General features: G+C 52.0%; 1 protein-coding gene across 7 annotated transcripts in view; it reads right to left on the reverse strand.

Annotated features, from left to right (window-relative positions):
• Nucleotides 1-13,675, reverse strand: part of itsn1 (intersectin 1 (SH3 domain protein)) — a 33,855-nt gene that overhangs the window by 8,943 nt on the left and 11,237 nt on the right. The window contains exons 10-31 of one of the 7 annotated variants that reach the window (XM_072698080.1): nt 13,526-13,663; nt 13,316-13,428; nt 12,912-13,174; nt 12,679-12,828; nt 12,079-12,219; nt 11,906-11,993; nt 11,676-11,815; nt 11,245-11,331; nt 9,151-9,284; nt 8,862-9,064; nt 8,642-8,766; nt 8,385-8,399; nt 7,299-7,618; nt 7,012-7,171; nt 6,673-6,878; nt 5,874-5,956; nt 5,082-5,248; nt 4,873-4,918; nt 4,541-4,662; nt 4,343-4,466; nt 2,728-2,919; nt 511-2,266 (exon numbers count right to left, since the gene is read on the reverse strand). In XM_072698080.1, coding sequence (XP_072554181.1) covers nt 2,265-2,266; nt 2,728-2,919; nt 4,343-4,466; nt 4,541-4,662; nt 4,873-4,918; nt 5,082-5,248; nt 5,874-5,956; nt 6,673-6,878; nt 7,012-7,171; nt 7,299-7,618; nt 8,385-8,399; nt 8,642-8,766; nt 8,862-9,064; nt 9,151-9,284; nt 11,245-11,331; nt 11,676-11,815; nt 11,906-11,993; nt 12,079-12,219; nt 12,679-12,828; nt 12,912-13,174; nt 13,316-13,428; nt 13,526-13,663 — 3,019 coding nt within the window. In that variant the 3' untranslated portion in view covers nt 511-2,264. Of the gene's footprint in view, nt 1-510; nt 2,267-2,727; nt 2,920-4,342; nt 4,467-4,540; nt 4,663-4,872; nt 4,919-5,081; nt 5,249-5,873; nt 5,957-6,672; nt 6,879-7,011; nt 7,172-7,298; nt 7,619-8,384; nt 8,400-8,641; nt 8,767-8,861; nt 9,065-9,150; nt 9,285-11,244; nt 11,332-11,675; nt 11,816-11,905; nt 11,994-12,078; nt 12,220-12,678; nt 12,829-12,911; nt 13,175-13,315; nt 13,429-13,525; nt 13,664-13,675 lie in introns of those variants that run through there. The other 6 variants (XM_072698059.1, XM_072698058.1, XM_072698078.1 and 3 more) reach the window with 6 other exon arrangements.

Here is a 13,675-nt window from a genome sequence, read left to right on the forward strand (position 1 = left end):
TTGTCATTTTGTTTACTTGTTTCCTTCCAGTGAAAAGACAATCAGACTTACTGTGACTATTATTTTCTATAAAGCTGAAGCATCTCTGACACAATGTCTAAAAATAAAAAAACAACAAACCAGAAGACAGCTGTGTACGACATTGCAGACGAAACACCAGGAAATCGAAGGCGTTCTAAAAAAATGCTTTTTATTTCTTATGTCTACCTGGGCCTCACGATGCCACACTGTAAATGAACTGCCTTTCAAGAGACTGTGACACCAACATGTGGGAGTCATTCTGCTTCTGTGAGCGAGCAGCCGCACTGTGAGCGAACAGAGGCCCCTCGGGTGAACATCCTCGCACTGAATACATTCAAAAACGTCACTCGCCAATTCGTCAGACCATCGCTCCTTGCACTTTGCCGCAGATTTGTACTCTTCTACAAAGCTTATTTTAAATCTAATTCTCGTATGTACATGTCATTCTTTAGAACCATTTTCAATTTGCTTCAGTAACAGAGACGGATGGAAAAGGACATTTCATTTTATTTTCCTTTTTCTGATTTCCCCGTATGCATTATTACAAGAAAAGAAACCAGTTTTAGGATTGTGTGGATCATCTGGAGGCCCAGATGTCTCTGACCAGAGCACATAAAAGTCCCAGGAGTCTTGGGTTCTCCAATAATGGAGGAAAACCAGCTGAGCCCAGCATGTCGTAACGTGGAACCAGTCTTGAAAAACAGCAAACAAAACTTTCTGTACAAGTACTTCACATTACAATTTTAGAGTTACAGTAATTGATAATACTGTTAGGGAATAAAAGAGTAAATAGTATTTTGGCATGTATGGTTTGTTTGTAGTAAAACACTTAAAGACAGACCCATTTATATGGCAGATACAACAGGAGATTTGCCAGAGGTTTCCCCACCGGAGTTCTGCGGTTACTTTGGGACTGAATGGAGAATGTCTCCCCTTTGTGATTTACTGCATTCTTTGGACTTCCAACAAAAGGACAAAGGAAAAATCGGAGCCACGCTGTAATTTAATTTTTTTTCCCCTCACAACGATCTGCTGTTAAAACTAATTTTCATATGAAATAAAAAATAAAAACTATATACTGGAGATAGTAACCAAAGAAATAATCCATTACAATCACTGATTTATAAAAAATAAACTAGATTGGTAGTGACATGGTATACAGAATAAAACTGTAGCATTTTAAGCATTTTTTTTAAATGTAGTTGGACAAAACTTGAGAAAACATGTAAACTAGTTGAATTCATTAAAAAACCCCAGTTCTTCTTAATGCAATTATATATTTAGTGGAAAAACAAAGTGTTAAAATCCCCAATTAATCATATGGGGGAAGATAACCTTACTCTCACCTGAAAGAGTGTATATGTGTGTGTGTGTGTGTGTGTGTGTGTGCTCTGTTTTTTTGGTTTAACACACCATTTAGTCCAACACATTTCTGGAACAAAATAGGCAAAGAAAAGCATGGAGACACAAGCTGTTAATATAACGTTTGGTCTAACAACAAAAATAACACTGGACTCACAAAAGGGGGAGCAAAGGTGCCCTCATATGGGGGGGTGGGGGGGGGGCTGCAGATTAATCGCAACACCCATCTCACCACTCTCCCCATCTGACCATGGCCACTGATCTCCGACTCCCCGCACTGGTGGGGTGGAGCAGCTGTGCCAGGAGGTCCTTCAGATGATGTTCACCATTAATGCTTTCAACACTGAGCTTGGCGATAGTGGGTCTTTCTGTGGAGCAGGACTGTGGGAGAGTGAGGGAGCTGCTTGGCTTTGGGCAGAGGTCACTGGCCAGGTCAGGTGGCCTGACCTTGATTTTTCAGGACATAAACGATGGACGTTTAGAATGACCAAGGTCTCCAATGACAACGCACAAAAAAGAACGACACCCATACAGTATTTCAATCACAGAAAGCCACAAAAGGACCCACTATCCAAGCTCTTCTTTGTGACAGTCTATTAAAAAATCTTGCTAAAAAAAAGAAAAAACAATGAATTACTGAATTTATTATAATTGCTGGAAAGAGTTGGAGGTTGCTTGTAGATTTTCCATGCATGTATGGTTTAAAATCAAATAGTAACTGCTCTGCAGTGGGTTCTTCTGGCCCAAAGGCCAGCTGTCGATCATGCAGGAGTCACATGATCAAGGGCTGCATCTCCCATCATCCCGCGGGGCAGTGTATAGGGGATAGTGGGTCTCTTTGAGGACTTTCAAGGCTGAGTGGGAAATGGGCAACATATGATTCCTGGAAAGAGGAGGAGAACACAGCACATAAGCAAACTGAAGAGTTAAACACGCACAACAAAAAAATGCAAATACACAGGCTAGGAGAAAAAAAAAAATCAAATGAATCTGGCAGACATGTTCACAACACCACATGAGGCAAACATGACAGAGGTCTTGCACGCCAGGCAAATGTTGGGAGGGGGGGCAGCATGACAGACAGACTAAGAACAATGGAGCAGTGCTGAAGGTTGGACTGGACACAGTGGGCTCACACCTACTGGGAAAAACTATAGCATGAAAGGTCCTCAAAGAGGCCTCCTGAAGAACGTGGGTCCGACCTGAGAGCAATTTGGGATTCTCTACCTCAGCACCACACCTATAACGTCTCTCATCTGCTTGGACAGCTATCCCTGTACCCGCCCACACACACAGCCCTTCCTCTGCCCACCCTCATGTCCAGGGTCTGGTGGTGCTACTCACACTGCTGGCTGGGGTCCGTTTCGGTGGTCAGCTTGACGTAATTAGAGGGGAAGAGGCCCATGGCGCCGTTGAGCTCCCCCCTCCACCAGTCGGGGTCGTCCTTGCTGAGCACATTGATGACCTGGCCCTTAGAGAAGGGCAGCTCGTCGTCGTTCTGTGCCGTGTAGTCGTACATGCCAATCACCTGGCACACTGAGAGCAGAGGGTGGGGGCACCGGTCAGCACCATGCTGGAGAGCAGAGCAGCCTGACGTAGCGTCAGCAAGGAGAACCGCCGTATCATGACACCACAACACCGCACCACCGTACCACGACACCACACGTAACACCACAACACCGCACCACTGTACCACGACACCACACGTAACACCACAACACCGCACCACTGTACCACGACACCACACGTAACACCACAACACCACAATAAAGTACTGCAACACACCACTGTAGCATAACACTGCACGGAACCACAACACCACACGTAACACCACACCACTGTACCACAACACTACACTGCAACAACAAACCACTGTACAACTCCGAACCACAATAACATACCACTGTACCACAACACCACATGTAACACTATACCACAACTCCACAACACTGTACCATTGTACTGGACGTGACACCACACCACTGTACCACAACAATGCATGTAGCACCACACCACAACAAACCCCTTTACAACTCTGTACCACAATAACATACCATTGTACCACACCACAATGTACAGCTGTACCACAACCCCTCAATATACCATTATACAACACACCACAGTACCACAACCCAACACCACTGTACCATTACACCACACGTAATACCACTCCACCACAACACACCAATGTATCACAACAACACACCACTCTACAAAACCTCACCACAATAAACCATTGTACCACAGCACCACGACAACATACAACAACACCGCACTACAATAACATACCATTGTACCACAACACCACAACATATCACATAACATAACACCAAACGTAACACTGTATCACAACACCACACCACTGTACTGTAACACTGCACCACTGTACTGGACATAACACCACACCATTCACCACAACACTACACTAAAATAACATACCATTGTACCACAACCCCACACCACCTTACTACAATCCAACACCACAACAACACAGTACTGTGCCAAAACACTATACCACTGTACCATGACACCACACCACAACAACAACACACTACCGTACCACAACACTACAACATACCACTGCACCGCAACACTACACCACAATAACCTTCCACTGTTCCACAAGACCACACCATAACACCACACCAGAATATAGGACTATAAAACAACACACGTAACACCAAACCAGTGTACCACAACACCACACCGCAGCAATGTACCACTGTTCCACAACATTACACCATAACAGACCACTGTAAAACAAAATTACATTTCTGTACCATAACACAGCCCAATGCTGTACCACCACCCCACAACATCACAGAAGTGCAGTAGTAACAGCTGAAGACCCCAAAATCTGTTTCTCATACAAATTAAACGGTAAAAAGGCACATCCTGCTTCTGGAGTCCCCTAAGGTGTAGTGTTTGGTCACATGACTGTACGGAGGTTTGTTCACACCTGCATTGGGCACCTGCGGTTTGGGCGGCACAAGCTCTGTGGGCGTGGTCTTGCTGGTGCTCGGACTCAGCAGCTTCACATAATTGGCTGGAAACCAGCCAATCTGTCGCTTCTTCCCTCGGGCCTGAAAAGATAAGGCAGGTGGTTACTTTTGTGTAAGCTGAAACGAGGAGAACAGGGGTCAGAGTGGGTACAAACCTGTAGCTCCCCCTCCCACCAGCCACCTGGGTTCTTCTTTCTGATGAGGATGAGCTGTCCAGGAGCCAAGGTTAACTGCTCTGGCCCTGTGGCGGTGTAGGGGGCAATCACCTGAGCAATCTCTGAGGGGGGGCAGAGGGGATAGTCAGGTAAGCAAGGAGATACCACACCGAAGCACGGCGATAACCCCCCTCACAAGACTGGCAAGGCTTGACCCATTTTCACATAATTAAGTGATGTCCAGCCCCCCCCCCCCACCACCCCACTTCTGTGTCCCTTAACCAGGCATCACTAACACATCCAGACCCATGTGGAATACAGTCGAGTCTCACCTGGCTTCTTCCCCAAACTCCCTGTCTTCCCTGCAGAGCCCAGGGCCTAAAGGGACACAGAGAGGGGGCTTAGCCAGGCACAGAGGGCATTGTGGGTAATAGAGTTGAAAACTGTTTGTAGTCGTTTTCAGTGCTTGATTCTCCAGAAGCAGCTCTGCCTCCCTGACTGTGATCAGTCTGTCGTCAGCCCCAGTGAAGGTGAGTCCTACCTCCGAGTCCCGGGGCCTCACATAGTTGGAGGGGAAGACCCCAGTCCTGCCTGCTGTCGCACCGGTCCACCAGTCCCCCTCCTTCTTAATTACCAAGATGACATCCCCCTGCTGGAAGGTAAGGTCGCCCTGCTCGTTGCTCTCATATGTGTACATCGCTATGTACTCTGGGAACACAGATACACACATTTATCAACAATAATTACAAATAATTTATATGCTTATACTTATTATTACAGGCAACTAGAAAACAGTACTTTTTTGTAATAAGTGAGAAAATCAAATCAAGAAAAATACTAAAATATCAACAGTGGAAAAGAAAAACAGCAGCAATCATGTAGTGGGTGTGGCTAGTGGCCAAGCCCAGAGGGAGTGCACAGGGGGTGGGGCTTACTGTGGTGGGCGGGGCCAAAGGGAGTGTCTAGGGGGTGGATCTGGCTGATGTGGGTGTGGTCAAAGGGAGTGTCTAGGGGGTGGGGCTGACTGTGGTGGGCGGGGCCAAAGGGAGTGTTTAGGGGTGGATCTGGCTGAGGTGGGCGAGGCCAAAGGGAGTGTCTAGGGGGTGGATCTGGCTGAGGTGGGCGGGGCCAAAGGGAGTGTTTAGGGGTGGATCTGGCTGAGGTGGGTGGGGCCAAAGGGAGTGTTTAGGGGTGGATCTGGCTGAGATGGGCGGGGCCAAGTGGGAGTGCCAAGGAGGTGGATCTGGCTGTGGTGGGCGGGGCCAAGAGGGAGTGCAAAGGGGGTGGATCTGGCTGAGGTGGGCGTGGTCAATGCTGTCTGAGGGATAATCACCTTCTCCAGACTCTGTGGGCTTGCTGGGGGAAGGTGTGGGCCTCTTGATACTCGGGGGGCTTTCAGACGAACCTGACTCGATGCTGCGTGGAAACACAGTAAGGATAAAGTAAAAATGAGCTCAGTTAACCATCCTAAGGGCCACGTGATGCTGAGGCTGTGCTGGTGGCTCTGGATTACACTGCTGCCTGGCAGCTGGGGCTGTAAATCACACCTCCAGTCTGTGGGTGATGTGGGAGTTCCTGTGTTGTGTGGGTTTTCACCCAGTACTCCCATAGTTCAAAGACATGCAGTTAGAGTAACTGATGTCTCTAAATTGCCCACAGAGTAAGATTGGGTGTATGTGCCCTGCGATGGACCGTCCAGGAAGGAGCTTGGCCTTGGGCTCTAAGCGCCAGGCGTCACAGACTAAGGATAAGCGGCTGGAAGTTGGATGGATGATGGCAAAACAGTAGGTGCATAAACCCTTCAGATATCTTGAACTAGAACAGTGTTTCTCAACCCAGTCCTCAGCGAACCCCAGCCAGTCCACGTTTTTGCTCCCTCCCAGCTCCCAGCCAATCAGGAACACCGAATAGCTGGTACAGGTGCGCTGGGAGCTGAGAGGAAGCAAAAACATGGACTGGCTGGGGTTCGCTGAGGACTGGGTTGAGAAACACTGAACTAGAAGATCAGGAAGCAGAGGAAGGTGGTCCTTGGCGTGAGATGGCTCTGTCTCCCTCTCTGTCCCATGCACACACACACACTGTGGGCACAAGACGGTTCCTAGTGAGTGAGGGTGTGCGGGTGCCACACCCACCTCAGCGACTTGCGCACGGGACCCGAGACCAGCTTGACGTACGACTTGGGGAACCAGCCCCGCTGGCCCTGAACCTCCCCGAACCACCACATGTCCTGCTGCTCCAGCACGGTGATCACGTCGTTCTTGTTGAAGTTCAGGTGGTTGTCCTTTTTGGCTCGCCATGGATACAAAGCTTGCGCCTGGAGACCCTCCACCTTCTCGCCCTGAGAGAAGAAAGGAAGGTAGTGTGTCCACTAAGGGGTGCCACACTCATACTCGACTTAGGAGTAATCAAAGCTGCAGAGGGCGCTGTCCCCAAAACAGGCAGCATGCCCACTGGGCATGTGTCCACCATACCTGGCCCAGCACGGGTGAGGGTGACGATCCTGTCAGGGTGGCAGGGGTAAAGGCAGACCGCTGCCGCAGTTGTCCACCGCTGGGCACCGACAATGAAGGCTGGGGGGGCCATGCTTCCCAAACATCCCCCTCAGCTTTTTCTACCGTGTTCGACGGCCACCTGGAGTCAGGGATCAAGGTTCAGAAGAAGCCTTCGCGCGTCCTGATGGACCCCAAGTGGACTTCACTCTTGATCTGCTGGGATCTGGCACTCGTGATTTTATCATTTCGGTTTCAGTGTGACTCACGTGCTGCTGAAGTCCGCCCAGTTGTTGGAGGAGGAAGACGACGAAGAGGACGGAGGTGGTGGGGCGGCGGAGGTCACTGGAGGCGGGGCGGTCCTAGCCTCAGGGGGAGGTGGCTGCATGGGGGTGGGCGTGGCTGAGGCGCTGCTGGGCGTGGTGTGAGTGGCCAGCTTGGGGGCGGAGCCCATGGCAGCCCCAGACCGAAGAGCAGCAGGGACCTCTGTGTCTGTCATCTTTTCTGCATAGTTGGCAGGGAACCACCCAGTCCTCCCGTTGAGCTCCCCCCCCAGCCAGCCAGGCTCACCAGTCTGCGATTCGTCGACCTGGGAAGGGGGGGGGGGGATTTATGGGGGAGGAGTTACAGGTTAAGCCACGCCCTCACAGAACAGACACACCCACTAGAAACAGCTGAACATCAAATACCGCCAATAGCAGCCACTATGCTCACAGGTAGGTATTCCCCAAGATGCCACGACACATTTAAGAAGCTACTCATGGAGATGAAGCGTGTCTAACACCTTTATACGGCATATAACTGGACAATCTGATAGCTTCCTGCACATACAGGCCATGCATGTTACACTAGGGTGACCTAATCCATGTCAGGAGGGACACTGAGCTACTTCAGGTTTCACAAGCTACTTTAAAAGTGAAAGGCTGCTGTGCTCGGCTAAATTATTTGGTCCGTCTTGTACTTTCACTGGTTTGTTTCACATCAACATTAGTGACGCATATGTGATTATAGGAGACTGACCAATCAGCACGCAGCATGAACTCCAAGTGCTTAAATGAAATCTGGGTCCTTTTAATACAAATGGCTGAAATGGTAGCTTACGAACCCTGTCGTAGCTCAAAGTGTCCGTCCTCACATGGATTAAGGGGTCGCCCTATGTCACAGGCCGATGAAGTGCTGCGATTCTGCTGCCAAAGCCTGTCTCCTTGCCAATCCGCATCCACACGCGATTGCCATCGCTTTCATCGGATCGCAGCAGATACAGGCGCAGAAACTCAAGCCAGGGTGATCACAGAGAGCCGGCGGGGTGCGGTGGGGGTGGGCGACAGAGGATAGGGCGACCAAGCAGCACTTACCCACTCCCCTCTCACCTCCAGGTGCAGCGCACACAGGTGAGACGCAGGGTTAGTACTTGTAGAGACGCTCACCACATCGTCCACAGCAGTACTACATTACCCATAAGTCCACGCTACACAGAGGACTCATTCTGAGAAACACCTTCCTCAAAGAACCTTGTGTCATTTCCTGTTGTACACATCACAGCTACCTTAATGGCTATACCTTCCCCACACTACAGGGGTCGCTCTCCATGTGCGTGTCTATGCTGACTCACCATGACTATGTCTCCAGGCTGGATGGTGATCTCGTCATGGCTACGGGCCTCAAAGGGGTACAGGGCTCTGTAGAACACCACCTTCACCTTGTCCTGGTTGAAGCCAGTCACTGGGATTTTGTCTGCTGAGGGGGGGGGGGGCGAAATCAGGAAAAAGTTACACCACCAGTTTGGCTTTTTTAACAAAGATGCCCGACTCAGCGGACAGACTTGAACTGACCCGTGGGCCAGGCGGATTGGGCTGGCGGCTTCCCGGCCTCCGGCTGTTGGCTGAACAGCTGGTTGAGTTTGTCCTGCACGTCCCTCTTGTTTCTCCCATCATCCTCTGCCACCCGCTTCATCCACAGCTGTGGGGGAGGGGCGACCTTGTCCCCCCCTTCATCCTGCCACACGCAAGGCGCCTGTTCTCCCACAGCGTCCAGCCTAGCGGGTACAGACAGGCGGGGCTGACCCAAGCCGACCTTTCTGCGACTGACCTGTAACCACTGACACGTGTCAAGCTTCCTCACCTGCCCCCCAGGGGCTCCGCGGCGTCCTTCTCCGCCTCCCCATCCTTAAGCTTCCCCTCGGTCTGTTCCTTCTGCTGGACCTCTGGATCCAGGTCCACCTGCCTCTGCTGACTGCAGTGCACCTCCCTCAGCTCCTAGGCATGGTGGTGAGGAAGGCAAGGGGGGGGGGTGATGTGAGGGCTATTGTGTCACCCTATAAACAATACCTAGTCTCGGCAGTCAGTTCTGCGCCTGTAAACCATCCGTGTTGGATTCTGGAAATGACGTCGCTCCCTGTCGAGAGACAGAAATTCCCCATGGAGTCATGCAGTCACCCTACAGGAGCGTGGGCAGGACCACGGCGAGGGTTTCTGGCCCCATCTGCACAGGACAACAGGGGGCGCTGTTCGGGAAGGCGAGGACGGCAGCGACGGCGTGAGGATCCGCAGCGGCAGCAAGCCCGCGCATCGTTAACACTCAGTCTTTGTTACGGGGCGACATTAGAATGTCGTGATTACACAACACACTCGATGATGGGAAACGGCGTATTATGACATTCCCGGGTAGCCAGGGGTGACCCTTAGTCCTGTGAGCAAGCAGACATTGAGCAAGAACCAGAGACAGTGGTTGTTAGTTCACATCACACATACACTGAAACAGGCCCCGTCAGGCCAGACCACCCAGTTCAGAATAACATGCAAATCAAACCAAACACCATTTCCCTGGCACAATCACCCCCTCTCTCATGTTTCAGTCCATGCCCTGCCATCTAAATTGCCCTCTAGGTACCAGCTGCTTGGCATCTTACTATCTCATTACATCCTTCTGGCTGCTTGTGCAATCGCAATCAGATTCCTTTTTCCTTCTCATTTCCCAATCTAGCAAACGCTCTGAAGGACACAGAACATCTTTATATATTTAACACTCCCACCCCCCCCACAGCCACATTATCCAGCCAAATTCACTGACGTATTTGATGTAATCCCAGAAGCAATCAAAACATTTCTCTTCGCATAAGGTTCTCTAATGAGCGTCCACAGCTTCACGCTGCCTGCCAGCAATTCAGCCCTTTTGGTGAAGCTTTTAAAGCCGACGGCTTCGGGTTAGATCCACGATGAACGTCTCCTGCATTCTGAGACGGGGCCAGATTCACTCACTGGCATCCTCTGATAGACCCATGCGATCCACGCATTTGGGCTCAAAACTGAGCTCCACTCAGCACAAAACCAGACACATAAATCTGGGTCTTTATTCCAAATGAATAGCTCCCTCAGTGTATGGATAAGGATTGTGCTTTTTGCTTCGTCTCCAGACATTATTCTAAGCTCATTCATGATTCATACAAGCTCCCCTCTGACTCTTAATATTGTTAATTTTTTATGTTTTTTTTTTTTTTCTTTTCAGATTTTCATTCCTAACTATATCCTGCAGCATCTGTCCCACGTCTCGGAAAATGACACAGCTCTGTAGCCAGGGCAGACGGGTAACCTGTGGCAGACTGCAAGCCTGCTATGTCACGACTAGCATGGCTTAACAGAGCGCCACCTGCTGGTTTGGAGGGAGCCTGCCTTTCACAGCTGCCCTCCAGGAATCCAAGCAGAGGGTCAGCAGTAGCTCTGAATGAGCCTTAGGGGGGGGGGGGATACAATCAAGAAGAGTGGGAAACACCTGCAAAACGGAGCCAGGAGGGGCGGCAAGACACCAGTGCCTCCTCCATCAGGCCTTCATACTGCAAAAAGACAGGGGGCGCTGTGTCAAATCTCAACAGCCTGCAGCTATCGTCAGTCTTAAGTCAGACAAAACATTAGCGGCACATGCTGCTCTGCCACTGCACTCAATGAACATCAGGCCTCCAGTGTCCTGAACACGGTCCCTCCCTCTCCAGCCTCACAGCAGCTGACACTTACAGAGAATCCTTTATCCATCCATAGCGAGGCAGGCAGTGTGAGTACGAACCCCAGTGTGTGAGTACAGCAACTCCAAATTCAGTCTGCCTTGCGGCAACTTAGCTGAGGAATTAATCACTAGCGGCAAAGGTGCACTAATCTGCAGCATCCAGCAGGGGCAGCAGTGAGCAGCACACCCAGTGGCCCAGGAAGGGCCGTTGGTGACTACCTGGCTCCCCCTATGGTCCTGCTGCAGCAGCTCCAGATGCAGGCCTTCAATGCGTGCCGTGTTTACTTCATAGAAAAGGCCGAGGGCCTGGAAGACGCCCAGGCCATAGACATCGGGGTGGGGTGGTGGGAGGGGGGGCAGCAAAAATAGAGTAAAACATAGGAGAAAAGACGAGAGGTAGGACAGCGAGCCCTGACACACCCTGTACAGTGTATCTGTAGTGTGTGTGTGTGTGTGTGTGTGTGTGTATAGTACAAACCCCAGAGAAGCCTGTAGCGCCCTCTAATGTCCTCCTCTGTACTCTGGTTCCCCCCCTCATCCATCCAAAGTACCCCCCCCCCCCCCAGGATCAGAACAGCACGGAGCTGACAGAGGGGCCCGGCTGGATGTCCCCCCCATATGCGCCTCTGAATGAGACCACGTGCCCCCACCTTCAGCTGAGTGTTGAAGGCGTCCATCTCCTGCATCTTGGCCCTCGTCTCCTTCTCCACCACGTCCAGCTGGCTCTTCAGCTGCTGCCGCGTGGACTCCTTCGCATCCAGGGCTTTTCGCAGACTCGCCAGGGTGTCCCCTGAAGACGGAACCGGAAGTGTGAACGCGAGCGCTCAACTCGTCCAGTGGGGCGGCGACAGAGAGAGGCCCTGGGCACTACGCCACTTACTGTGGAGGCTGTTCTGCTGCACCTGCTTCAGCTGGTCATTCAGGCTTTGCTTCTCGGGGATCAGCTGACTCAGCCACTGCTGAGACTCCTGTACCATGGGACGAAAGCATGAGGGGAGGGTCCGCATCGGCCCCACGTCGGCCCGGGACCAGACCGGGGAGCAGTGGCCGTACCTGGAGCTGGCGTTGAAGGTGCGTGATCTCAGCGATGCGCAGCTCGCGGGTCTTGTTCGTGCTCTCGATCTCATGCCTCTGGGCAGACAGGCGGAAGCGGATGTCCTGCAGTTTCCCCTCCAGCTGCTGCTTCTTGTCGTTCTGGCGGACAAACGGCAAGTGACCGTCATGTTTCCACAAAGATAAACGACTCACCCAACCACATGCTCGGCTGCAAAAAAAAACCATAACAGTCCAGGGGGAAAAGAAAAAAAACCAGGCTGGGCGACTGTAGCACCAACAACGACATTCAAATGGTCGGCTCCCATCCGTGGTGAAAATTTAAACTGGAACACACCAGCACGACGAGAGGCATACAGCCCCATCAGAGACCTGAGTTACCTCCAGCAGTGATTGAAGATGCTCGATCGGCCAAGACAGCAATGACTAACTGCGCCGTACACACCGCCACAACGGGCAGTCTTCGGCATTCATGGCCCTATGGCTTCCAGCGGCCAAAATTTGGCTTGGTGTGCTCCAGGCTTTAGCGCCTGGCAGTTTACAGGCCCCGGATCACACTCTCGGGTTTGTCTTCCCCCACTGACAGCCGCGCAGACCTACCAGTGCTTCCAGCTCAAACTCCAACGTCTTCTTCCTGGCTTTGAGAAGGACCATGTCCTCTTGCTGCCGGTTTCGGTGCGTCAGCAGCTCCTGCCTGCGAGCTCGCTCCCACTCCAGCTGCCGCTGGCGCTCCTGTTCCCGCTTGGCTGCCTGGGATGGGGGGGGGGGGGTCGTCGCGGTCGTCAGGGAAACCATGCACCCACACCCCTTCCATGCGCCGGGCACTCACTCACCTCCCTCCTCTCCATCTCTTTCCGCCTCTCTTCCTCCCGCTGCCTCTCCAGCTCCCTCTGCTTCTCCAGCTGCTTCTCCAGCTCTTGCTGCCGCCGCCGTTCCTGCTCCAGCCGCTCGCGCTCCTTCCGCTCCTGCTCCTGCCGCTCCAGAGCGGCCAGGCGCTCCTGCTCCTTGCGCTGTTGCTCCAGCAGGGCCTGCCGACGCTTCTCCAGCTCCAGGCTCCCGCGCTCAAAGTTCTCCCGCTTCTTGTCCTCAAACGTTACTGGAGACGGACAGGATTAATGAAGACGAAGGTTCATTTTGACGTGCAACACCCATCGTTCAGAAATGCGACCATCAAACCATCACAGGGCTACATGAGCTAGAGGTGACAACCACACCCACACGACCTCTGACCCCTGACCTGGCAGCTTCTTCTCCGTGCCCTGCTGCTCCTCCTCTTCTGGCTCCTCAGCCCCACGCTGTTCGGCACTTTGCACACTGGTTACCGAGATCCCGCTGCCAGAGCGCCCTCTCCTGGAAGGGGTTCAAAACAGCACCTCTATTAACTCCCGGTGATGGGCTGGAGAAACGGCCACAAAGGCCCTTGAAGCGGGCAGCCACACTCACGTACCGAAAGGTGGGCGGGATTAAGTCCGGCGGCAGCACCAGAGGAAGGGGCAGCCCTGACATGGCCATGTCAATCAAATGCATGGCCAGGATGAACTCCTCTGCCGTCAGTTTTCCGTCCTGGTCAATGTCCGAAAGGTTCCTACAGAATCAT

This window comes from Paramormyrops kingsleyae, chromosome 1 (genome assembly GCF_048594095.1).
Source record: "Paramormyrops kingsleyae isolate MSU_618 chromosome 1, PKINGS_0.4, whole genome shotgun sequence".
NCBI classification, from domain to species: Eukaryota; Metazoa; Chordata; class Actinopteri; order Osteoglossiformes; family Mormyridae; genus Paramormyrops; species Paramormyrops kingsleyae.